The sequence below is a fragment of the Cupressus sempervirens genome, chromosome 2, assembly GCF_028749045.1.
Source record: "Cupressus sempervirens isolate cs-2001-9-10 chromosome 2, ASM2874904v1, whole genome shotgun sequence".
NCBI lineage: Eukaryota > Viridiplantae > Streptophyta > Pinopsida > Cupressales > Cupressaceae > Cupressus > Cupressus sempervirens.
The window spans coordinates 372,177,179-372,204,522 of record NC_143119.1 but is presented as its reverse complement, the minus strand read 5'-3'; the positions used below and the strand labels follow the sequence as shown (position 1 = coordinate 372,204,522).

The 27,344-nt window shown below is 35.9% G+C and overlaps 1 protein-coding gene across 1 annotated transcript in view; it reads right to left on the bottom strand.

Moving 5' to 3' along the window:
• Positions 1–5,835: 5,835 nt before the first annotated feature.
• The window catches only part of PUM24 (pumilio 24), a 60,757-nt gene continuing 39,248 nt past the window's right edge, over positions 5,836–27,344 (bottom strand). The window contains exons 11-17 of the mRNA XM_089813771.1: positions 13,501–13,551; positions 13,345–13,395; positions 13,077–13,190; positions 12,664–12,885; positions 12,437–12,511; positions 6,402–6,679; positions 5,836–6,273 (exon numbers count right to left, since the gene is read on the bottom strand). Coding sequence (XP_089669897.1) covers positions 6,144–6,273; positions 6,402–6,679; positions 12,437–12,511; positions 12,664–12,885; positions 13,077–13,190; positions 13,345–13,395; positions 13,501–13,551 — 921 coding nt within the window. The 3' untranslated portion in view covers positions 5,836–6,143. The remainder of the gene's footprint in view (positions 6,274–6,401; positions 6,680–12,436; positions 12,512–12,663; positions 12,886–13,076; positions 13,191–13,344; positions 13,396–13,500; positions 13,552–27,344) is intronic.

Sequence of the window (27,344 nt, the reverse complement as noted above, 5' to 3'; positions counted from 1 at the left end):
GAATTATAGGCTTATATTATTTCTCCATTCTTTTTTCATTATGCCAGGCCAGCTCAATTCTGTATTACAACATTACATTTGTTATATGCCCAGCTAAATTTTTGAAGCAGTTGAATTTCATCTCTTTAGCCATTTTGTTTCTTAAATGATTAATCTGGATTGCTCTGTATCCTAACATTTTACATATGATAAGAGGAAGCTTTGTGAAAGCTTTATATACTAATAGAAGTCAAGTCACAGAGTTTGTTGTATATTCTAGCTCAACACTAGAAACAATTTTTATGATTGGTAACAATATTCACTTTGTTTTCACCAATCAGAATCATCCACAAATAGAATGACGCACTACATGATAAACAAAATAAAAAGATGTTAGAAAATGATTGATTATTGTGTTCTTGTTCATGATGGCTAGAGCACACATTCTAGTCATTATTTCTGCTTTTTTGAGTCACTTAAACCTTTCAAAATTATTTTTATGCTGGGAACTCTAGGTTATAGTCTTAAAAAAGTATTTTATTCATTAACAATTGCTTCAACCTGGCTTGTAGGTGAAGTGCACACAATGTTCTTATTGCTCAAATAAATTTGATCCTTTCTTAGATTTGAACCTAGAGATCATTCGAGCAGATTCCTTGTTGAAAGCATTATCCCATTACACGACAGTGGAGCAGTTAGATGGGGGTGTGAAAAGATATCAAAGTCAACGATGCAAAGTAAAAGTGAAGGCTCTAGAACAACTCAAAATTGATAAAGCACCACATGTTCTTGCAATTCATCTCAAGCGCTTCAGTGTAGTTGGATCTGGAGGAAAAATTGACAAAAAAGTAGACTTTGGTTGTACGTTGGATCTCAAACCATTTGTTAGCAATTCACATGTAAGTAGCCCTTACAATATTATTTGCCAGTGGATCACATTTTCAGTGGAATCTAATAATATAGTTTTTATAATATCTACTGGTTTTTTAATAAATTTTGCACATTTGAATGATATTCTAGTTTCTCTATCTATTGATCAATCACAGGAGGGCAATTTTAAGAACACTCTTTATGGTGTTCTTGTTCATGATGGATGGAGCACACATTCTGATCATTATTTCTGCTTTATTTGTTCATCCATAGGCATCTGGCATGCTTTAGATGATAATCGGGTATACATATGCTACAGTTGTGAAGACATGTTTAATTTTGTGGAGCAAGCTCATTATAATTTGTGTATAACAGAATACACAAAAGAACTACAATTTTATGTAGAACCTTTTATTTATATGGTAACACTAATTATACTGAAGTTGCTTAGACTGATTGAAGTTATTCTTATGACATTTTGTACTCTAGGTCTATTCAGTCAGTGAGAAAAGTGTGCTTTCCCAGAAAGCTTACATGTTATTCTATATATGAGATAAGAAAACTAGCATTCAAATAGCAGGTGGTCTGAATCTCAGTATAATGGCTCTAAACTAAAGAAGAGGGTGTCATTGAACATTGGACATCCAAAGGAAAACCACTTACAAGATTCATATGCCCCCCAGGTGACAGAAAACAGGCATTCTTTCCAAACGACAGCAATCTCTTTTAGTGTTGCAAATGTAAACAAGATATCCCAACAGGTAGAAAATTTGTCAAATGTCAATTTCATTTCAGAAAGTCTAGAAAAGAACACAAGTTCTGGCCAGTCATGCAGTAAATCCAGATCATCAGCAGATCATGATGCTACATTACAGATGGTGCCTCCAAGAACCAATGTTATTCAAACAAATAATGTCTTCTAGTCAAGTCATACCATAACTAATGGATGCACATCGAATGGGTCTAGTAATAATGTTAAGAAGCAAGAATTTGAAATAAAAGGAACTGATTCTGTGGGTAATTTTAATATTATGGTTGTTAGACATTTTCGGAACTGTGATGTGAGCAATGATAATGAGAACTATATTGGTAGAAATTCTGAAGCTTATTCAAAAATTAATGCTAACAGATCATGAGAATGTCAAACATTCTACAAATGGTTTGACAGGTATTATTACTCGGCATCATGCTACTAAACTTCCAAAAAAAGATTCAAATGGTAAACTTGTAGCTGGTGAGCATCTAGAGAATGGTAGTGTGGTCCACAATTCTATACATAATGAGAGTGAGGCTGCTAAGCTCTTATCTCTGGAAGATGGTTCCTTATTTCAGGTGCTTGTTTTTTGTATTAATGCTGCAGTGTACATGTTTGTTTATGAGAAAATTGCTTTTAGTCCTAATGAATCTTTATATGTTCCTTTTGGCAGGGAGGCAAAAATGGTACTTTGCTCTATAAGGGAAGGGAAATGAATGGGTCATGTGTAAAAGCTATGCATCCACATAGGTTGCAGAAATATAGTCAAGAAACTAAATGTATTTCCAGCCAAAAGTACCAAAAACACCATGGTTGAAGGCGCAGCAGGCTGAATATGCTTGCGGCGGGGTCACTGTGACGGCGACGGCAGTTATCGTCACCGCCACAGCGGCCCTGCCCTAGTGCTAGCTGCCGACATCACAATTGCGACGTCCACACAACCATTGCGACGGAACGTGTGTCACAGACATAACGCCGACGTCGCAATTCTTTCATGGACGTCGCAATTGCGATGCCATTGGAAGAATTATGACGGCCGACAGCGGCGACGCCACAGCTACCGCACCGCCAAGTGCCGTCGCATCCCCGTCGCAATTTGAAATGGACGACGCAATTGCGACGACTAGGGAAAGTAATGGGAAGGTTGCCGCCACAGCGACCCTGTGGCCAAATGCCGACGCGACCCCGTCGCAATGCGTGGGGAGGACGTTGGAATTGCGACGGAGGTTGAATGCATTGCGATGGGATCCTTGCCGAAATAGAATGGTTAAATTGCGACGGACTGGCATCAAAATTGCGATGTCAAAGGATAGACGTCGTAATTTGCGACTAAAAAACGACATCTATTGTCGTCGTAGTGGTGACACATTGCCATCGTAATTTCGACACTTAGCCGTCGCAAATCGATGCCAAATGTATTAGGACCTCCAAAACATGGCAATCCAATCATGAAGGGCAAGAAGGGAGGGCCAAAAACACCTAAATCGAAAAATAGCAACATGGGAGGAGAAAACCTCTGCAGTTTTGAATATCTTATCTACTGTATCAAAATCTAACACAACCCAAATGGGTTTAGTCACACTCACAGGAGTAGCCTAACGCTGCTTTGAAGATCTTGAAGAGTAACCAACAAAAGGGACAAGCCTATGAAGAGCCGCCTCAAAAGCAGCAACATCCACGTACATAGCAAGACCAGCAAATCCCAACCCCTCGGCCCTAGACACACCAGGAATCCCTGAGGCAAACCCAACACTCACCACAGGCGAAGCACCGGACCAAGTAAACCTAGCACTCATCGCAGGAGAAGCACCGGACCTAGCAAGATGAGAGGGAGACGCAGCACCCCCCACCGCACCCTCCACAACCAGCGCAACAACAGCATCCACGACTGAAGAGGAAACTACGGCAAGAGTAGTCATAGTTTGAAATCGCCCTTAGGCGAGAACGCCAGTAGGAGTGGGAGCCATTCCAATTTCTTGGTTACCAAGCTTTAGTGAAAAGTTGAGTTTGCATAAATAAAGATTTTTTTTTTAAAAAGGAATAAGCATTTAACTCAACTATGCATAAATCAAGAAATAGGTTAACTAAACCATTCACAATCATGATAAGATGATGAGTTGTTAACTAGGCTTTGCAGATTAGATCAATCTGTTAACTCCCTTATTTACTAAACTATTCAAAATTAGAAGTGTTAACTTTACTTCCACCTCTTAAAGCAATCGCTGAATAGGAGGTACATGATTTATAGTTCAGCTTCGTATCATCATTGGATTATCTAAACACATCTCCTTCCCTTATTTCTCATGTTTAATTGAAGAATAGAGTTATTATGTTGGATGTGCTCTAGAGACATTGTGCATCCAAGTTTGGAGATTATTGCTCATTGATCATTTAGATTGCTATTTGCATCCTTTTTAGATTATTCTTCATGTTTTCAAGCATTCATCATTATTTGCTCATCTAGATTCAATCATATTATTGCATACAAAAAACTACCAACATATAGATTAATTTGCATACACTCAAATCCTTCAATATAGAATTTGACTAGTGACTGATAAGCTTAAAAAATTGAGAGCAATTCACACTCTATTGATAGGAGGCAATAAGTCGATTTATCATGGCTTTGTGTGCTTGTTTATTTGATTATTCAAATATGCCAACCATGAATCTAATGACTTGTTGAAGTGTTGTGTTGCAACTACAGGAATCAATTCTCACACATATCATTTTGAAAAAAGAGATTGGAAAAATCAATAGTTTCCTGGAAGCTCACCCTAGCAAGAAGAATAGGATTATAACAAAGGCAAGTCTTTGTGAAAGCTTAGAAATATTGAGAAATGGGAAGGTTAAGGAAAAGTTGCAACTTTGATTTCAATTGCAAGAATCAAGGTAAAATGTTTAGGCCAATAATAAAATGGCCTAATAAAAGCCACAATATTTTAGGCAAAAGGGTGCAAATCCCACCAATCAAATTTAATTGAATAGGTACATATGTGAATTTGTGGGACTATGCAAATTAATTGACATGGTTATACTTGGCCAATAAGAAAGATGACCCAATAAACTCAATGTACTTTGTCTCTTGAGCAAGGGGTTTCAATGACTACCCAACAACATAGGGAAAACCATTTTTCACTTTCTCATTCTCCTTTCCATATGATGGATAAATTGTCTAAACAAGGTTGATATTGATTACTACTTATTCTACTAATTGCATTGTTGTTGATTGATTTTTAACCTTGTTGTGAATGAATATTTAGATCAGTCTTTATAAAGGCCAGCACCCTTATTTGCTATAATTTAATATCAGTAGCAGCTCACTCACTAAACTCACTTTACCATTAAATAAAGAATTACACCATGGATCCTATTTCTAAAGACCAAGCATTCTCACTTAAAGAGAAATTACAGCGTCCAATTCAACCTCAGTCCATCTAGTTTGTAGGAATACCTTGAAAACTTATCATTCTTATTGCATGAGAGTAGCATATACTATTTTTAACTTGTTAGTTTAGTTTTGCATATCTACCAAGTCCAATTAGTTTGTTGTTTATGTTTAAACCAACATATGGTAATCCATGTGCAAAATTAATTATCTCACTTCATTCCAATAAACCAAACTTGACAAACATTATATTAATATTTTATAGGCTCGAATATTTATTACTTTTTTTATCAATGAAAGCATTGGCCTCACCTCCACCTCAACCATCATTGCAATTCACAAGCTTGCTTCATTATAAAAAATATATTTTATTTTTTGAGAGTCAAATTTGAGCATTACAACTAGACCAGGCATTTAATATGAAACAACTAACAATTAGGACATTTTTAAATATATCTAATATATTTTGATATTCTATCATTTCAATTAAAAGTACACATAAAAATCTCAAAGAAATGTTATGGAAGAGGATCTAGTAATTTAGAATATTTTAATAGTTTGAATCTTGTTTAGTATTCAATATTTCTAATAATATTGCAGAAGCAGTTGTGATTTCGAAGTAATTGGTGGTGATCATTAATTTTTATATCTTAGCCAAAAACATGTTGAGAAGGCATCATATTTCATAATATAGACCTGGATCTCAGTTACAAGCAAAAGACTTACCAACAAAGCTAATGTTAAAATTTGGAACGATTTGAAATTGCCAGATTTTTTAAAAGATGCAAAATTAATATGCTCAGCTATCCTCTGCCTCCATGATACCAATTTTTTAAAAGCATGGTTAGAAAATGAAAATTGATACATTAATAACCGACAACTCGCTATGAAGGCTACTGCTCCATGCTTACTCAGTTCTTCCATTACAAATGGAAACATGGGTTTGAATTGTGATCCAAATAAGAATTCTAATTATAAAGACACAACATAGTCTGGTAAAATAGCTCACATACATAAGAACAAATAAATAACTTTTTCCCGTCAAATAAGAACTTTATTTTAACAACAAAATTACTAAGCGTACAAATGGGTAAATGTAGCCATTCAAACTAGAAATTTGAAAATCTCTCTAAAGAATTTGTTACAAAATCTCTACTTATCTTCAATGTTATTATTTATAACCTCAAGCATACCTGCATCAATGAGTGGCTGAAGCTCAGACTTTGCCTTCTTTCTCACTTTCATGTCTGCACTATTCATGAGAGCAGAAACAACCTTTGCACTACAAAGCCAAAATAAAATGTAAGATGAGATCATTTTATTGTCTTTCCAATGCATTCATTTTATTCATTTAACTAAATTTATCATTTGAATGTGAATTATAGATGTGATTTTGTGCATAATCCTCACCTGTGACCTTGAGCCCACATCTTACACTTGCCCTTTAGGGCAACATCCCATAAAATAGACACAAATGAGGGAGCGTCAATGCCATCAGGCACATGAGATTTCATAATTAACTGGCGTATTATCCTGCTTGAATGGTATTGTACAAACACATGCTCATCAGCTTGCACTTCATCGTTCACTTGAGGCATAGCACTCACATCTGCTATGGCTCTGTGTAAAGAGGTCACAACACCAGCAGATTCCTTCCATAGAATACTTTCAGCTCCACCAGTTGCTATCTGTGATCACAGACGTTACCCTTGATTAACAAATGGTTGATTTTCAACATAGATGTAAAATAACTTTAAACTACCTGCTACACATGTAGTTTAGCTCATTGACAGATGAAAGATAAATGAGGGGAACACTACACTGCTAAAGACGATCACAACTCTAATTTCATAAATACAATACAGTGCTAAAGAAATCCATAACTCTAATTTTATAAGTTACCATCTTGAAACTGTTAGCATAACATGAAGTATTCAATTAGGTGGTGATTAGAGACAAGTTTCAAACGAATCCTCCAAATCATAGATCATTTGTTATCGAAGTTCCCAGAATCGGACCCGGCCCTGACTTGGCAAGGGTAATTCGACTCATGAACCGGCTCAAACTCGGCCGTGACTCGGCAGTGCGACAAAACCCTTGAATTTTTTATGAAGATTTACCCTTGCCTATACCCTTCTGCTATCATATATTGAAACTGGCAGGGCTGACTCGACTCGCCGACCTGGAATACCCGCCCGACTTGCGGAGAGTCATGGAACAATGTTTTTAATACAATAATAAATAAAAAGGTAACCATTTTATTGTCCTGTATCATGCTTCCAAGATCATTTTAAGTATGCTACAAAATATTGAAGATATTTAACTACAAAAGCAGAACTGCATGATAAAGGACTCCTGTCTAGTAAAAAAACTAAATTCCACAGCTTTTCAGAGATGGACAGGGAGACAGGTGTATGTGAGAATTTTTCAAAATATATTTAATAAAGAGAGAGATGTCAACTTGACTTAGATTTTGGTTATGACCTTTGAGATTGATTTTTGTATGGTACTTGTGTTTATCTCCTCGGCACAGTTGGAGTGGGCCATTTAGGTTCTACAAGGTCGGCTAGTAGTGCATTTCTCTTATACCATTGAGATCCAACAGCTGGATGTCGCTGCTAGATGTGTTTGTGTAGATATTTCTTCCTATCTAATCTTGTATTTCTGTTGGATGATTATATTCTGTTGCACTATATTTGTTTATCAGAGATCGTATGAGATGATGTATTATATTCAAGATGTATAGTCTTTGAGCTTTTCATACCTCATGACTTGTATAGTGGATGATTAAGCATTTTTATTATTGCCAAGTGGCATCTTATATAATTGTATATTGTTTAAATGGATTTGTAATTGTGATTATTCTTTGTTGTGGATTTGTTATAGTTTGGATTTAGTATTATTAAACTTAAATGTGATTCAATGTCATGGGACACTTAAGAGATGTAATATGTTTTGATGGTTGTTATGTATGTGAGTTAATGCTTCCACTATATTATATCTGTTGTTGATTATTTGTTATCTTTATAAAAAAAAAGTTTGACAAACATTGTGAAACTTTAGGTTAATTTCTTTTGGGTTCCCTGACAGGGCATTACATTTCGGGCGTGGATGCATCGCAAGGGTACGTGGGTTGTGATAAAGAGATAATACTTTCATTTTAGTTCTTTTCTGACAATGATCTATGTTTTTGCACTTCCTTGTAATTTGTTGAGGTTCTTGTTTTTAGGATTCATAAGTTTAGACCATCCAGCCATAGGGCTCCTTAAACAAACAATCGCATAGCCAACTTAGTTATCCAACACTGTCGTGACCCAACATCAAGGTACTTGGGAGGATAGGAATTTTGATTCCTCCCCTCTTTCAAGATGAGTTGGTTAGCAACACCTCGCTTATGTCCTTGTTGGCCCATGTACAAAAGCCCCATCAACACTACCATGTTGAAAAAGTTGCAAAACCTCAAACAAAAAAAGAACATGCAAGAGTATTAAAAGTAACTTTACAGACAAACATCAGAGCTAGGCACATTGAAGATGATGGTGAGAAGGCCTCAGCATATGATAATGGCTTACATTACTCAAGATGAGGTTAGCATGGTAAGAATTACCATTGTAGAAAAATCCTATCAATTTACATTGATGGCAAAAGAGAATAAATGTAGAAGACAGAATAGTTATAGGGGCAAGGGTGAATCCTCAAGAGGCAAGAGACAATCCAATCTAGGACGTGGAAATCTGGATAAGCATGGAGAAGCAAATACGTCTCAAACCAAGACTCAAGTCAGTAGAGGAAGGGATGATTACTCCCAAGACACGTGAAATTTTTGAAGAGGAATAGGACTTAGTGGAACATGTTTCCAGTGCAGATAGATTGGATGCAAAGCATGTCGTCAATTGCAGCAAAGCTGTGGAAAAGCAAAAAAAACAAGAGTCCATGTCACACAAGATAAGGAAGAGAGTGGCTTCACCAAGACCTGAAGAACCTGAAGATGGGGAACCCTTGAAGTTGAAAGAATTCTTCTCAAACCAAAGAAAGTACTAGGACAACCAAAACAGAGAAGAAATATGTTTAGATTCTACAATCAGACATAAATTTGGAGGGAAATGTTGTAGCTGTAAGGTTTCTTGGCTACAAAAAGGACATTAATTGTTGGTAAGTGAACAATGTCTGGTTAATTTTCGCATCAGTATTTATAAAGATGATATAATGTATGATATAATTCCAATAGATGCATGCCACCTTCTATCGGGCAGAGCTTGGCAATATGATAAGAAAGCCATTCATGTTGGCAAGGCTCACTATTAATATGTTCCAAATCCCTTGAAGGATAAAGTTGAGGAGAAACAAAAAACTACAAGAGATTGCTTAGCTAGCAGTAACAATTTCTGAAGGATACCAAAAAAGCAAAGGTATCTTTTGCTTTCTTACCTAAACCTGTGTTGGTAAACAGATTTGTCACTGCAGATTCTTAGTTGACTTGCCCAATAGGCACTGAAAAATGCCCCAACAGATAGAGAAATTATTACGAAATCGCAATCTTCTTATTTTCTTGAGAGGGGCAGCTCCCCAATATGATGAGGGCTTTTGGGTTTTTGTATGATTTTATCCTGAAACTGCAAAAGGAGAAAGAACAAAACTAAAGAATGGTGAATGACAGGCATACTAATATCAGATAGTATTTCTTTATAACAAATTACAAGGGGAGTTTATCAAATGATACGTTTCAAATAATAGACCTCAACGTATGGGAGAATAGATTATTTCAACACACCAAGAAATGATTGTGTTTCATCGCATCAAATGCACATAGTAGCAATGAATTGCAATGCAAATGGATTACTAATTTATTATACGAGAATCAGCAACCATAACACAAGGATACATATAAAATGTACAAACAAAATGCATTTTTAATTATCATTTTAATGAAATTATACAATTCCAAAAACCTGTCTTTACAGTATAAAGCCAAAATACCTTATTAGAAATACACTTTAGATTTATAGGCTTCACAAGATTACTGCCTCATAACCAGCTTGATAACAACCCCCCAACTACTGTTTTGAAAAACAATATATTTCTGAAAACAATAACCATTATTTCGGTAGGATTTTCATCATGTTTGCGCAAAAATGCTCTGTTTCCTAGTCTTAGTTACAAGTGATATAAATCACATTTACAAAAAGGCAATAATGTTAAAAGAGAACAATAAACTAGTCTTGTCAAAGTGGTAACAAGCCTTCTAACAACCCACGAGTTTTCTGTTCACCAAGAACATTTCTCCCAAGTATAAACATTGCAACTGTGTCCAATTACAAACCTATCCTTCCATTCAGCATACTATCTCAATAAATAATATGAAATCTACCCTTTCCACATACAACCATGAGATAACCAACCCTTCCTTCCATTTAGCACACTGACTCTAAAAATCACATCAAATCCACCCTTTCTACATACAACTATGAGATTGAGATGCACAATGGATGATAAAGGGATTTTATGACATAATTCTCTAAGAAAAGCAACCCCCATCATCTATATAACAAAGGATTGCAATTTTCTAGTTGTACCTATTGGGCATCTCGCTCTTACTAGATCATTTCTCACTATGTCTAGAGTTTGTAGAGGCTTCAGTGTTTTCATCTTGACTAGACTTTCCGAATCGCTTCTTTTGTCTTTGATTGTTTATGCACATCAAAACACAAACTCAATAACTGAATTCCCAAGTTTTGATCCCAAAGAAGATCAAGTTATTTTATCTACTTGTGAGAGTAATATCAAAAGACAAGTCTAGAAGAGATCACTTCTCTGATTCCCTCATCAAACGTTTCCAACCCCTTCTTTTGTCTTCGTATCTGGTCTCAACATCAAAACAAAACACTTCCACTGAAATCCTCACATGTTGATTGTTCAAGAAATTGGGATGACCTGCATTGCTTAGGACATTTGAATACCAAAATAGCCATGAAACATAGTTATAACTCTGTGTTTCATCAGAGCTTTAGAAGAAAGGAGCGCCTCAATTATTCAATATCTTGAAAATCTTTTGCAATTTTTTTAAACATTATTTTTTCCATCAATGAAATCGTTGAGCAGAATTGTTAAATGAATCATTTAAATATCTTAAAATGTTAACAATTTTAAACAACCAATAAATAGCATCTTATTCCCAGATGATTGTTGATAGACTCATCTTTTCATTGTGCATGAGAAATCTTCTAGATCTAGAACCTGAGGTATGATGTAAAATAGAGATACACGATCAAAGTTTACAGCGTCTGATAATGCTCAATAATGTTTGCATTGATGTGTATGAAAATTTGACAAGCAGTCATAAGATATAGTCACTCAAAATATTCTCTCCTTTAATAGCTTCAGAAACCTTCAAGCAAATTCCTTACAATTCATATTCACTTGACACTCCATCTAACTTACCGAGTTCCCTCATTTGAGGTCATGTCACAATTCTAGTCTAGTTCTGGTCCAATTCTCCTCCAAATTCAACCCGGGTGCCTAGACTACACCAGGCCGAACCTGAGTTGTGGGTACCAAAAAATGGGCCACATATGCCTTAAAAAACAACTTTGCACCGTAAAATAATTCCAACAGCCCCAATTTTCTATCTATTAACCTCTTCTTTGCTCATTTTCAGACTTCAATAATTATCATTTTTGTATATTATGAATATAATATATGAGGTATTTTATTTATAATTATATTGGTAATTATGAATTTATGAGTGTCACACTTCTAACTTATTATATTTATAACTTTGATGTTTGAACATGTATATAAAAATTTATAACATACCAATGTGTGTGTGTATCCATGTATGTGTGCATGCAACAACCTGAACCCAACCCTAAGGAAAATAAAATTTTGCCACACCTATAACCATACCCGAACCAGAACCAGAATCACAAACTTAAAGTATAGTGTTTTAGAACCTCAGAAGTTATTGTTTGGTAGTATCCTTGGAATTTGTGTTGAGCCTATATAGCAGATCATTTATATGGGCTTACGTAATGACAACACTGATATAAGAGGCACAAGGCCATCTTATCCTCGTAATTTTTCAGGATTAGTAAATCTCACCTACTTATACCAGGGTTGTATACTTCATTAACCATCCAATTTTAAAATACTATTATTTTCATAGGTAGAGCTCCACACATCAATCAATCATGTTTTTGTCATTGCATAGTGAATAAAGGATGTTTTTATTTGATCATAAAATATGTTCCATTCTTCCCATCGGGAAGCATTCCATACTATTCCATGACTGTACATCCCAAAATATCTGTAGAATAATACTGCAAGAACATGAGATCATGAAATGTTTCCAATACATAACAGCCAATCAGTGCAGCTAGAAGTTCTTCAATTACCACAAAATAATGAAGTTATGTGTCAAAGACAAAAGTCAGTGATGTAGATATCACCTCAAAGATAATGTCTTTCCCATACTTTGATCGTAAAAGTTCTCCTACATTTTGGTTACACATTTCTGAAAGTTTCTGCAAAACAAATGAGGCAAAAAATGTGTATTTATTATAATCTTGATTCCCATTTTCGAATAATGTCATTAAACAATTATCAAAGATAAAGAAATGTAATATACGCACAAAGATAAACATCACATTTTATTATCTTCCACAACTGATCTAACCTGAGCCAACCCACTCTTGATTAATAGTTCAAATCTTCTAGTGTATGGTTCTTTCCTGCTTGTTTTCTCCAAACTATTGTTCTCTTCTACATCCACTTCGATTTTGTCCTCCGTTCTTGGACTTTGGTCATCCGCATTACTCTTGGGAATGGGGTTAACTGTTTCTGAAAGCTCTTTCTGATGTCCAGAATCTTCAATATGCCCATGTTTCAATAATTCCTCCTGCAATAAAGTGGGATGTTTTCTTCCATGAATAGGAGAGCAAAATACAATACATTTTTTTATGCTATTTGCATATAAATAACCATAAGTGTTTTCAAATATTGATTGTTCCAAGCAAACAATTGCAAAATATAAATCGATTTTAGCTAGCATCATATTCAAGCAGGCAACAGCCTAGGACAAATAAGTGCCTGAATACTAGTTGAAAGAGAAGTGATCCTTGTTCTTAGAGTCGCCAAAACATCAGGAGGAAAGTAGCAAGGTGCATTTGGACAAAGAAGATGCAGAAGTGGACGCCGCCCATACTGTCATTGCCAAGAATTATATGTAGTTAAATTTTGACAATATATTATACTCCTCTCCAGCTAACATTCCTCGGCCTTTCTGAAATCACAAGCAATCACGGAGGTTCTTATTTTAAGAAAGAATGGTGAATATGATATGCAAGATGAAAATTACCTTATCCAATGCCAGCTCTTTGAGCTTTTTTTCAATTTCACGAATTATGACCTACAAAAAAAATAGCTCCAAAAAAGAATTAAAGAATTGAACCCGCATCAACACGTTGAAATGCTAGGAATAGACATCAAACAAGACAAAGAGCTCAAGCCTAACCTTCTTAACAACATCGGTGTCATCGATAAAACTGAGAATGCACATTAAAACCTGCAACATGAGCAATCGCAATGTCATCCAACAAAGAACGGCATAACTCAACAATTCAGAAGCAAAGAAATTTAACACTTGCTGATACGATCATAGGTCCATACGAACAAAATTGGCTTCTGAGACCTGCAAAATCAACTGTTTTTTTTTAATGATATTGGATATTGTGGAGAACCTAGCTTACTAGTGCATAGCAGGCATGCTTGGAAGCGGATACTGATGTGTTTGGATGCTGGATTCTCTTTGGGTGCCCTGCGGATGCATGCAGGAAGCGCTTCTTGGGCACCCAGATGCTCATGGAAGCTACTAAAGTATCAAACCTAAAGAAGAAGATTTTGGGATGCAGCAAAATAAAGTTTGCAGCAGATTTTTGTATAGAAAACATGAGAAAAGTATTTCAACAATAGATTGGCACTGCATTGTATGAGATCCATCATAGACTTTAACAACCAAACATCGCATCAAACTTCTTGACAACTTAGCTGCAGGTAAAAAGGTAGTACTCCAAGAAAAAGGAAAGTGGAAAGCAAATATTCCCAATATGCATATGCGAAATGTTGTTAGTGAGAAGAATGTGATGAATTTCATGACTTTAATGAACAAAGAACTTTCCACTTGCTCACTGTCAATGGTTGATGAGAATTTGAGAGCTGGATAAGAATGTGGATGAGTCCCCTAGCATCTATATTCATCCAGCAATGGCTAACTGCTTTTAGATACTAGACACACTCATGATCTGCTGAATGTTGTGATCCCATTCAACCCCTCGCCTATGCTTCTTCACTATCACTGGCTGCTTGTTCATATTTGCTAAATGAAAATTATCTGACATGATCCATCATGACTGCTTCCTGGAATACTTTCATGGAATTAACCAGCATTCTATGTCACAACAGATTAACGAGATAGGAGGACAGCGGAACACTTCTAGTATATAAAAAATAAAAAATTCTCACATCCGCATCCATATCCGAATCAGCAACTTAGAATTTAACTGAAAAAAGACTGATCTAATTACGTCTTTGCTTGTTTTAATGGGGGCACTTTTATTCTTCATGTGTTCTTTTGTACTTTGCTTCTATTTTGTGTGATGGACTAACAGTTAGTCCTTATGCTTACATAAATAATTATTTCAGTTTGAAAAGTGAAAAACTACACCATTGTAGCATAAAAGGTTGTTCAAAATAACCAAAGGGAAAGAAATAAAACGTACCACAACTACAGAGAAAGTCCAGTGGTTTAACTACTATGACGAGACATTTTAAGATATGAATCTTATAACATTTACTTGTATCTCACGATCTTCTATTTCACAATATTATGATGAACCTAATTAGGTATGGATTTATTTTTTAAGGCAAAAGTGGACGAGCCACTGTATATTGGTTAAATTATAACATTATTTAACAGGACAAATGATTAGGAAACATCAACTAGGTAATGACCTGATTAATTCATTTGAAGCAACTATGACATCATTCAAAACTGCATTTCACAACTCAAACACTAAGGCCAGAACTAGAGGACTATCAGGCAAAAAAAGATATATCACATCATGACTGTGCATTCAAAACTAGGTCTTGCTTATTCTTTATTTATATGTATTGCCCATTGTACTTGCGATACTTTCAGAGTTGTAGTTACTACACCTTCCTTTGATAAGCTTGTTGATACTCACCAAAGAAAAAGAAAAATTAATTTAGATGAGTATACTTAATTCCAGTCACCTAAACCACACACATTGGTTGCAGATTGAATGTTGATGCGAGTCTGCTGATCACTCCAACATGCACGATTAAACACTTAGTATCCTAGGATAGAACACCAAGTATATGATCCTCTCTTGAACAAGAAGGATTAGATGCTAAACACGTGAAAATATGTGATCAACAAAGACAAACTCAAGCTTCCTTCCAATGTTTGGCTGTAACTCATTTTTTGTCAGAACCCCACTGGTTCTACCTCTGCTTCACTGTCACTGAAATGTATTGTTTTTGCAAAGTTTTATGGTTTTATGAGTTTTTTCAGAATTTATGCTTTTTGGGAATTTTTTTTGACAATATAGGGAATCACAAATAACAATGCTTGAAATAGACAGGTCCCATAGGCCATCGGTCTCTTCGACATCATTAAAATCTTTCATTCATTCATTCAATGACAATGCAACAAATCTCCAGCAACTTCATTTCTTTATTCCACTATGAAATTTTCATGTTAACAAATACAATGCACATGAATTTTATTGGAAATCTAATGAAGAAAAACCTGTGACTGAACACATGCATCAAATTGACTCCCAATTTAATAATGCTGCCCCTGAGAATCATGAGAATCATCACAGATTGACTCTGAGGCTTAGAAATTATTAAAGAGGGCACTCTTAATCCAAACATGATGTATTATCTATCAAATGCTACCTAGAAATTCAAGGTGCAGCCTCTGCAACATTGGCCACTTCCTACAGATTGTTAGCAGCTGCCTAAACTCCCAAACGCAGACCTCTAAAAGGCTGGGATCTGCACAAAAACAGGCCCCTGACCTAGACTCTCCACACTTTTCCAATCACAAATTGAAGCACCGCAATGACTCTGAATGAAACCACCCCCAAGCACAATTCACTGGTATAATCTCAACTGATTCAAACTGCATAGACCCGGCAGAATACTTGATTCTCCAAGCTCTCAATAACTGAAACCCTTGTTTCAATTCTTTCTCCACACAACGAAAGAAAATGCCAAATCATCAAATGCATGATGGATTGAAAATTTTTCTCATTTGAAGGCATAAATTGACCAGGATGGTTCAAGCTTACATTCCACATAACATAAAAACATGACTTTGCTTTTCCATGCATTTGCTTTTGATGTTTGAAATATAACATTCAATTATATTTCCCTTCAACACTTTGGCGTGTAAAGTCAACTTCATTAAATAATAATTAAATGCACTTATCACACTTTATCATAAGCTTCAAATTAATTACTAATCATGCGTAACTTAATCGATAATTATCAAACAAATAACAAGCCGTTTGATTCCATCAAATGGTCAACTCCAATTCCAGATGTCCATTGCCTGAACCTGACACCTAGGTAACTTGTCACAAATAGCAACTGGCCAAGATTGACTTACTAGAAATAGTAAATCTTGGAATGAAAGCTCTAATGATGTCACCACAACTCCATGTTGCTGCAAACTGTCCTGCTAAGAATAGTAACCTTAACTTTCTTGGAATAGTAACTATAAATAGTAGGAGTGCCAATCTGACTACTACGAAGAGCAAACCTGAACATCCCTGACCTCTGGAGTGGGAACTCACCTCTAACTCTGTCAACTGAGACCCTCTTAGCCTACGAGGGTCACTAATAGGTTAATCCAAACCACCACCAATGGTGAGCTAAAAAGTGGACATTACAGTTTTGTGATGGGATTACTTGTGAATCACTTGGGGACTTACGTTAGCTTCTATGTGGAGATCCTATCAGCTTCTTGAATACAAAAGGTATAGCAATTGAGCTCGTCATACTAATCCTGGCAACAATTTGAAAAGGAAATGCAAACAGAATGAAGATTTAGAGAGCTATGCTACTTCTAATTCTACTCCGGCTAATGCAAGACAATGTTGATGGTGTGGTGAGACCAAACCAATCCTTGCTTCACCAACTCAACTATACTAAGGAGGGTGCAATATTCTAAGGGTGCCAGTACGAATTTCAGACTACTTATGTTCATCAAAATCAAAACTAAGTAAATCAATGAACATCAATAAATTGAAGTAAAGCACCTACAACAGGGCTCAAACCAACCTTACACTATTATTTGCAATCAACAAACACCAAAAGGTGAGAACACTAGATTCACCATGTCACAAATGTCATCATCTTTCATTAAACTATCCAACTACTTTACTTAAACTATTTTTTACTTTAGACTCAAGCCAATATAAACTAAGTGAGGAATTAAGAAACCATGCAACACTCCAAAATTGCTTAAGCAATCCACCATGAAATCAACAATGAACTTGCAATTACGTTGGCAGCATTTAGGCAACAGTTTCTCTAATTCTCCCTTTACAAATTATTCGAACAAGCCTCCAATAGTTGCTCCAAGTACAATGAAAAGCCATCATTAACTTGACATCAATGGCCACAATTATGCCAAACATAACCATAATCCAACTACTAGCTACAAGCATTAAATGTTGGCCAATTACAATAAGGCACCAATTTGTGGGCCAATGAAAAAACTACATGCCTTTATGGACCAATGAGAAAATTTGTTACGTGAAGACATTAGATGTATTCCACATGCACACTTTGAACAATTTAATTGAATAAACTTAGACAAGTGAAACTGAGATCCTTTGATTGGTTGAAGATGAGCGGGTGTCACCTAATCATGCTAGCAATTCTCTTGTTAATCAACATCTGCAAGCCTTCAATTGATTATGACAGTTTATAATGCCAACTTGCTTCCCTTAAGTCCCCAGGTCTTAAATAATGATGCCTATAGGATACATGGGTTTTTTTAGAGGGGGGCACATCCTTGTGGAACACTAGATTTTGCCCACAATTGTATTAGTTGCATTTTAGATCTGCCCTTGTCTTGTCTTTTGCCTCCTAGAAACCTACTCTACTTGTTATTATTGCTTGACTGAATTGCATTAGTGTTGAAATAAGGCTTGTGCATCTATATATATATAAAACCTTTGGGCTCTTAACAAGGCCAACTTGATCATTGAGTCATTTGTTTTGTAAAAATATTTACATGGTTGACTTAACTATGATCTAAATTACATGTTTTTTGTATTGATGCATTGAGTCCATGTGAAGGTTGACTTTAGCAAGTTATCCTTTAATTGTAATTGTCAATTCAAGACACTTAATCCACTGTAGGACCAGCCTGGTTATAATAGGAGTTGGGGCAAAACTTGATTGTAATTGATTGATGAGTGAAAATCACTGCCCCCATGGGCTCTCATTTTCAGATTATATAGCTTCCTTGGGCTCCAACTCCATGTTTTCATAGAGATTGACCCTCTCTTGCACACCATTCATGTTTTGCAATGACTAGAAGCTTCTTGGGCTCATCTAGAGCGGACCATGGGGCAAACCTTGAAGTTGGGAAGAGATTTGCTAGGAGTTGGGCAAAGCAGACTTTAAGCCTTTCTTGGGCTGGATTCATGGAGAAAATATAGTGCAAGTAGAGTGAACTTTTTGTGGTGGCCCTTTAAAATGCCCAAGTCAAAATTCGACATGCTTGATGCTCCTTAAGTAACTATCTTCAAACTTACACTCAAAATCAAGTTTGTGCTTTGCATGTGTTTGGTCAATTCAAGGTTTTAAGGCAGAGATATTGAGTAGCTTGGGCAAGATTTATAAATGTTATCCATTTTACTTCAAGACCATCTACATTTTTGCTTTTGTTATTAATGTTCAAATTTACTCCAAGAATTTGAAAATGTTCCCATTTCAATGCTAAGAATGAGACTTGCTAACTGCCAAATTCAAAAAGTGGGGGTCCACATTCACAATGGGGTAATGGTGTGAAGGTCACAACATCTAGCAAATGCACTAAGGAAACGTTCTAGAATATTTCAAGTATAAAACTAGTTTAGAACTCAGAATCTTTGATTGATTCATTTTTCACATGTACGACAACCAAAAGTATACTCAAAAAGTAAGCAACGACTAATTGAGCCAAGAGGCTTCATCTTCAATTACTTATGACACAATGCAAGGTAGGAGAATCCCCAAAGGAGATGTTCTAACCCCCAACAAATAACAACACAGCGGAAACAAAATAAAAAATAAGATTTGATACTAGTTCACAACACTTGATTCATAAAATAATTACTTACATGCAATGTGCCCGACTGTAAGGCCTTCCGGGTTGTGGCCAAATACAATAGCAATTACAATAACAGTTGTGCAAGATCCCTCAAGATCCAACCCCAAACCCTAACTAGTCCAGATCCACACTTTGGTAGAAACCTCTAAGGAAAATCTACTCACAAGCCCACCAAGAAATCTCCTTGTTTCCTGAGCCTCAGCTACTAGCCCTTCTCAAACTTTACCCAAGATCCAAGTATAAATTGCCTCACATTTAGCGCTTTGTCCATACACTTAGAAAAACTTCACTCACTCAACTACTCCATCTTCTCCCTGTTGGATATCACTTTGAATAATGCCTTAAGACTCCATAAGACCCCCTTACTTATACCCAACTAAACCACATGTCGGCCTAGTATGTTACAAATTAAATAAACCCTTGCATTAAATGCACATTTAAGCCACAAGTCATCTTACAACAGAAATTAAATACATACCAAATTAAATGCCAAGATTGGCTCACACTAAAAACCAAACACAAACAACTCGAGCAAAGCCAGGAACCAACACATGATCAAGCATTAGAAAACCACCTTCAAGTATCAGCAACTATCAGGTTCACTTGGCACACGAAGGAACACTCGGTTAACACAGGAACATGGTTAACATTGTTGGTTAACACTAAACTTGGTTAACATTGTTGGATAACACTAAACTCAATTAACACTGCTGGTTAACACTACAACTCGGTTAACACTACAGGTTAACACACAAACTTGGTGAAAACTGCATGAATCTTCAGGAACCTCAGAGGCCCTTGCATCAGTCTCTCGAGGTACAAAAAAAAGTGTCCTACACTTTGTTCTTTCGCGAGAACCAAACTTCCACTTTATCTTCACCCAAGGCTTGCCAATCTATACAGACAAAAGAACAAATCTGCAAATCACCCACACCTGCGGCATCCATCCAAACACCAGAATTGTATGTATCACCACTAACCAATCCGTTTGCAACTTATCAACACAATCCATCTCAGTGACAAGGGCATCAAACTCCACATCCACAACACCAACAGGCAGATCCAAAACCAAATCCAAATCCAAATCAGCAGCAATATGAAATCCCTCTCCAACACATGTCAAACTCTCAACACCAGCAATCTCATTCCTCATAATAGGATCACCCACAACAACAAGATCATCCACAACCAAGTGCTTTGTAATTTTCAAGTCAAACACAACAAACTGATCATGAAAACAAGTCTCCATCCCAACATCAACAAGGTTACGAACATTTTCAGCAATAAACACAAGTTGTTCTATAGGTTTTGCAATAGACTCCACAAACTGATCAACAAAACTAAGCTCTTCCTTGACCATGCCATGTTGCATTCGTTCTCGAACAAGTCTTCTAACCGGCCAGACAACTCTCTTTCGGATCGATAGACTCCGACTCTAGTAGCATACAACTTCCTTCTTTTGTTTCTCAACTCTTTTAGAAAAAGTAGCATCCACAACATCATCCACCCAAGCAATCGACTTATTAATCCTTTTCTCGACTATATTACAAGTATTCGCAATCATCTCAGGGTCCAATATTCTCAGAAGCATCTTCCGAGGTCTTCGCAAACCTTCTGCAACAAATCTTTCTTATGCACCTTGTGATAAACCCAAGTTGTTTGCAAGTCATATCGCAACCTGCCACCTTGCACGAACAACCAGGAACAAATCAGAAATCTAGGAACACAGATTTGCAACATAAATCACACAAACTCTCTGCGATCATGCTCCAACAACATCAACCTTCCCTATTTGGAACCATCGATCCATCAGTAAGTCCTCTGAAATTGTAAGTCAGAACCACAATCTACCACCTCACAACCAATATCTCTAGGACTCCATAAGAACAATCCACCACCAGATCAAGATCTTCTCAAATCAACTTCTCCAACCCAAGGTCCTGATGCAAACTGCATCAACTTCGATGATTTTTCTACACGCTCAAGAACAACTGTACTCTGATACCATCTGACACAGTGCAAGGCAGGAGTATCTCCAAAGGAGATGTCCTAGCCCCCAGCAAATAACCACACAACGGAAACAAAACAAAAAATAAGATCTGATACCAATTCACAACACTTGATTCATAAAATAATTATTTACATGCAATGTGCCCAATTGTAAGGCCTTTCGAGTTATGACCAAAAACAATAGCAATTAAACTAACAATTCTGCAAGATCCCTCAAGATCCAACCCCAAACCCTAGCTAGTCTAGATCCACACTCTAGTAGAAACCTCCAAGGAAGATCTAAACTTGTGCTCGTAAGTCCACCAAGCAATCTCCTTGTTTCCCAAGCCTCAGCTACTAGCCCTTCTCAAACTTTACCCAAGATCCAAGTATTAACTGCCTCACATTCAGCACTCTGTCCATACACTTAGGAAAACTTCACTCACTTAGCTACTCCATCTTCTCCCTGTTGGATCCCACTTTGAATAATGCCTTAAGACTCCATAAGACCCCCTTACTTATACCCAACTAAGCCACATGTCAGCCTAGTATGTTACAAATTAAATAAACCTTTGCATTAAATGCATATTTAAGCCACAAATCAGCTTACAACAGAAATTAAATACATACCAAATTTAATGCCAAGGTCGGCTCACACTAGAAACTGAAAACGAACAATTTGGGCAAAGCCAAAACCAAGCATGACCAAGCATCGAAAAACCACTTCTAAGTATCGGCAACTATCAAGTTCACTCGGCACACAAAGGAACATTCGGTTAACACAGGAACTTTGTTAACAGAGGAACTCGGTTAACACTTCTAGTTAACATTTAACTCGGTTAACATTGTTGGTTAACACTAAACTCTGTTAACACTGCTGGCTAACACTGCAACTCGGTTAACACTACAGGTTAACATTGCAACTCGGTTAACACTGCAGGTTAATACTACAACTCGGTTAACATAGAAACTCGGTGAAAACTGCCAGAATCTTCAGGAACCTCAAATGTCCCTACATCAACTTATGTGTGTGCAAGTGTATTCACTCCATCTCAAAAAGACAATTGAAAATCTCCCAAGATCCATTATAGTCGGCTACATAAGATATTTATACTTCAAAAGCATCCCAGATAGAGCCTGGCTACCTTCTTAGCACCCATAGCCCCAACAAGGCTATTGTTGTAATCTTACAGAGATTGCTCTACTTCCGACACTTTTCATCTTAGTACCTATAGAGATGTCCCCAAACCCAAAAGCCAAATATTTCATGAAAGATGTTTTCTTTTGTTCTTGTTTCACTCTTTATCTCTTTTGTTTTTTAAATACTATATTTCACCATTTTTTCACATTTTCATTTGGCTCGTAAGCAACAAAGCTTACAATTGGTTTTAAGAAATATAGTAGCGTTCAAGCAAGAGTTAAGATTTTCCACTAGCTACAACTCCTAAGAAACTCTAATGACTCGGAGCAATTATAAGGTGTATACATTTAGTAATCAAAAGAGGTAGGTATTCATATTAGAGCTGGGATGTTCAATTCACTTGGAAAGGCCTCTTGGACTTACAGAAGTTTGAAGTAGTACTTTATCCTAGTCGGACTTTTGGTTTGAGCAGAGTATGAAATGTAGACACCTAGTTTGAACCAAGAGGGCAAAGAATCAAACCCGGGTAAACCAAGCAACTTCAGCTCAAACTAATAGTAAACTTCATCGAGCTGGAACCCATGGACTTGTTTTGATGTCGTTGCTTTTGTAAATTTTATAAACTTTCGGTATTCACAACCCTAAAACGTGAATATGAAAGGCTTATGTTGATTTCTCATCCTCATTTGTGGTGTGCAGGTAGGATCTCACTACCTGCACTGGCACTATGAGGCTTCATTTGTTACTCATCTAGCCAATTATACGTAAGTTATAGTTACCTCTCGTACTAGCACTATAAGCCATTTATTCGAGAGAAGAAACCTCACGCACCGGCACTATGAGATTTCATCAATCCCAGCTTAGCCATTTATATAAAGATGACTCCCAACTCTACACTAGCACAAAGACATTTGTATAGAGACAAGCAATGTTGTTATACTGGCACTATGGGTTCTTAATCATAATATAGACCAAATAATTAATTAACTTATAATTCTACGTACCACTCTTAAATTAATACAAATAACATAACAATATCTTCTTATAATATTGTAGATTTATTATATATATATATATATATATATATATATATATATATTCAACTAACAATATATATAACTTTATCTAAGTATTCCTTACCTTAGTTCACCTTTTTATTATGTGTGGACTCTCATCCTTGTATGTGTCTTAGTTATGACTAATCCTCATATGTCGCAGTTTGTCTTGGATGTGGGTCCCACAATTGCTAGTCCATGTGGGCAGTGTATATATTGGTCTGATCTCTTTCTTTATATTATGGAATTTATTCCCACCTACTTGTTGCCGAATTCTCCCTTAATATTTGTACTTCATGTCCACTTAGGCACACATTCTCCAATCTACATTGATCCATTGTGCAAGTTGCGTGCTTCGAAACAACCTTTTCCCTTCTTGGTGCACATGATGTATCAGTCCGGCCTTTCGTACCTCACCATCTTCCTCATTTCTGTGGTTCTCTTATAACATATGTTTATTTTGTGTTGATTCCGCACATCTATATCCCCCTCGGTTCTTTAATATGTTCAACCCTTTATACTTGGTGGGTCTGCCACCTCATGACCCCTTCTCAAAGGTCGTGATTAGATGTGCTTTTATTCGTTTTAATACATTCATTTCCACGTTTATTTAGTATGAAATTATTAGTTTAATAACTTTGTTGTCTAATCATTTAATAAACAATATTACTATTTTATATCATTAAATAAATGTATTAGGATTGCTTATTATTATGTCTTCTTAATATTTATTGCTAATTACTATCATTTGAATAATATAAAGACATCTAATATTATTATTATTATAGGCAATGTCGTATATCTAGAAAAGTCAATGATTTGAATGTAGATGTGTATATAATAGATATCAAATGGCAATAGGGGTTATGATAGTCCAACCCTCTCGAATTTGCTTGTCCTCAAGCATTGCAAATTTTTATAATGTTAGATCCTATTGAGTGATTTGAAAAGGATTATCCCCATCCTCTTGAGTAATGATTGCTAGCGTTGCATGTTCCTACTGATCAAGTCTTGCCTTTTTGTTTGGACTTTCATTATCATATGTTATTTTATTCATCTAACCTCATTTACATTGGTGACCATGGTTCCAAGGTTCATCACACCTAAAACATAAGCTTTTTTCTTTCAATTCTTCCATTGTATGACATCTATGATTTTCGTTCCATGGTTCCTTACAATAGTTGCATGACTTTACCTTGATGATTGTCTTTCATCCCTTTATTTTCATATGATGTTAAAGGTGTGTAGTTCTTTGGCTTCTCCTTGTATGTGTTAGACTTAATTTTCTCCTTAGTTTTCCAGATAGCTTCTTCAAGGTTTTGAGGTTCAAAGGGTTTTACTTGTGCTTTAATGGATTCTTTAAGTCCTATGAATATGTACATGATTTGCCCTTGGGATAAATTTGGGACCATTACAGCTAGGTCTTGAAATTGATTGGCAAGTTCCTCTACCAACCCTTCTTGTTTGGGATGAGTAAGCTCTTGGTAATACCATTCAAGATCTTTTAGATCAAACCTGTTCATTAACCTTTGAGTGAATTCACTATAGGAGGTTTTTTTTTTAGCCCTAGGGAATTTTGGCCATAGTGCCACCATTTGTGGGTTGATCCTCTTAAATGAGGTATCGCAAACTTGATAGCACCTTTTTCTATCATAGGACTATAGGATATATATGTATCTAACTTTTGGACCCATGATTGAGCAGTTTCCTCTCCTGACCCATTAAAACGTGGTAATTTTACCTTAATTACCTTCTCCTGAAGGTCTTCATCTACATGATGTTTCTTTCTATTTTCTATGAGTTTAGATTCATAGTAATCTCTAAATGGGAATAAGTTGTCAAAGATTGGGATCCAAGCTTGCATACACTTGTGCAATTTCTTCCATGTTATTAGTGGTTGTTTCCTCCTCCACAACACGTTCTTCTCTTGGAATGAATGAGGCAAAGTTTCTCGTGGAACTAAACTTTGTGACAAGGGTTCATTTTCCTCATGATTTGAATGATGGTCCTTCTGTGGGTTAGGTCTTTCATCCTAGTCATTATTACTACTAAATTTTTGTATAGCTTCCAGTAACACTTTATTGGAGTTTTCAGTCCTTTCAAATCTCTCATTAGTTTGCTCTATAAAGTTCCTTAGTTCTTGGGCTAGTTCCCTTGCCATTGTCCGTTAAGGTGTGACGATGTGTGAGCTAACAAGTTCCACAAGATGGCAAGATTATGCTTTGATACCACTGTAATGTCCCCTCTATTTGGTTATTTTACGATATTTAATATCTGCCAATAAATATTAGAATTAAGTATTAACAAGTCTAAATATATTATTCTACCCTTTATTCTTACCATTATCTCATTCTCAACTAGCCATTTATACAAGGTTACCCATCTCTCGCACTGGCACGATAGCCATTTATACGAGGATCTCATTACCTGCACTGGCACTATGAGATTTCATTTGTTACTCATCTTGCCATTTATACGTGAATTATAGTTACCTCTTGTACTGGTACTATAAGCCATTTATACGAGAGAGAAAACCTTAAGCCATTTATAAGAGAGAGAAAACCTCACACACTAGCACTATGAGATTTCATCAATCTCATCTTAGCCATTTATATAAAGATGACTCCCAACTCTACACTAGCACGAAGACATTTATATAGAGGTGAACAATGTCATACTAGCACTATGGGTTTTTAATCATTATATAGACCAAATAATGAATTAACTTATAATTCTTAGTACCACTATTACATTAATACAAATACCTTAACAATATCTTCTTATAACATTGAAGATTTAATATGTGTATATATATATATAATCATTTAACAATATATAACTTTAGTTATTTAATATCCCATTGATAATGCAATGCAAGTGTTCCTTACCTTAGTTCACTTATTTATTATGTGTAGACTATCGTCCCTATACGTGTCTTAGTTACAACTAAGGCTCGTATGTTGCATTCAGTTTTGGATGTGGGTCCCACAATTGCTAGTACATGTGGGCGGCATATTTATTGGTTTGATCTCTTTCTTTATATTATGGAATTTATTCCTACCTATTTGTCACCAAATTCTCCCTTGCTATTTGTACTTCATGTCCACTTAGGCACACATTCTTTGGTCTGCATTGATCCACTATGCAAGTATCGTGCTTACTAGCAACCTTTTCCCCTCCTGGTGCACGTGATGTATTAGTTCGGTATTTCCTACTTTAGTGTCTCCCTCGTTTTTGTCGTTCTCTTGTAACATATGGTTATTTTTGTGTTGATTTCTTACATCTAAATCCCTCTTGGTTCTTTAGATGTTCAACCCTTTATACTTGGTGGGTCTGCCACCTCACGACCCCTTCTCAAGGGTTGCGATTAGACATGCCTTTGATTCATTTTAATACCTTCATTTCCATGTTTATTTAAAATAAATATATTAGTTTAATAACTTATTTGTTTAAGCATTTAATAAACAATATTAATATTTTAGATTATTAAATAAATGTATTAGGATTGCTTATTATTATGTCTTCTTAATATTTATTGCTAATTATTATCATTTGAATAATATAAAGACATTTAATATTATTATTATGATAGGCAATGTCATTAAAGTTAATGATTTGAATGTAGATGTTTATATTGAAATTAATATGTATCAAATGTCAAAGCAGGTTATGACACATTCCTACAACTTTTCAAGCTCACAATGAGTGGAAGAGGTAAGTTCTTGTTCCATTTTGTTTTTTGTTTTTGTTTAAAAAAC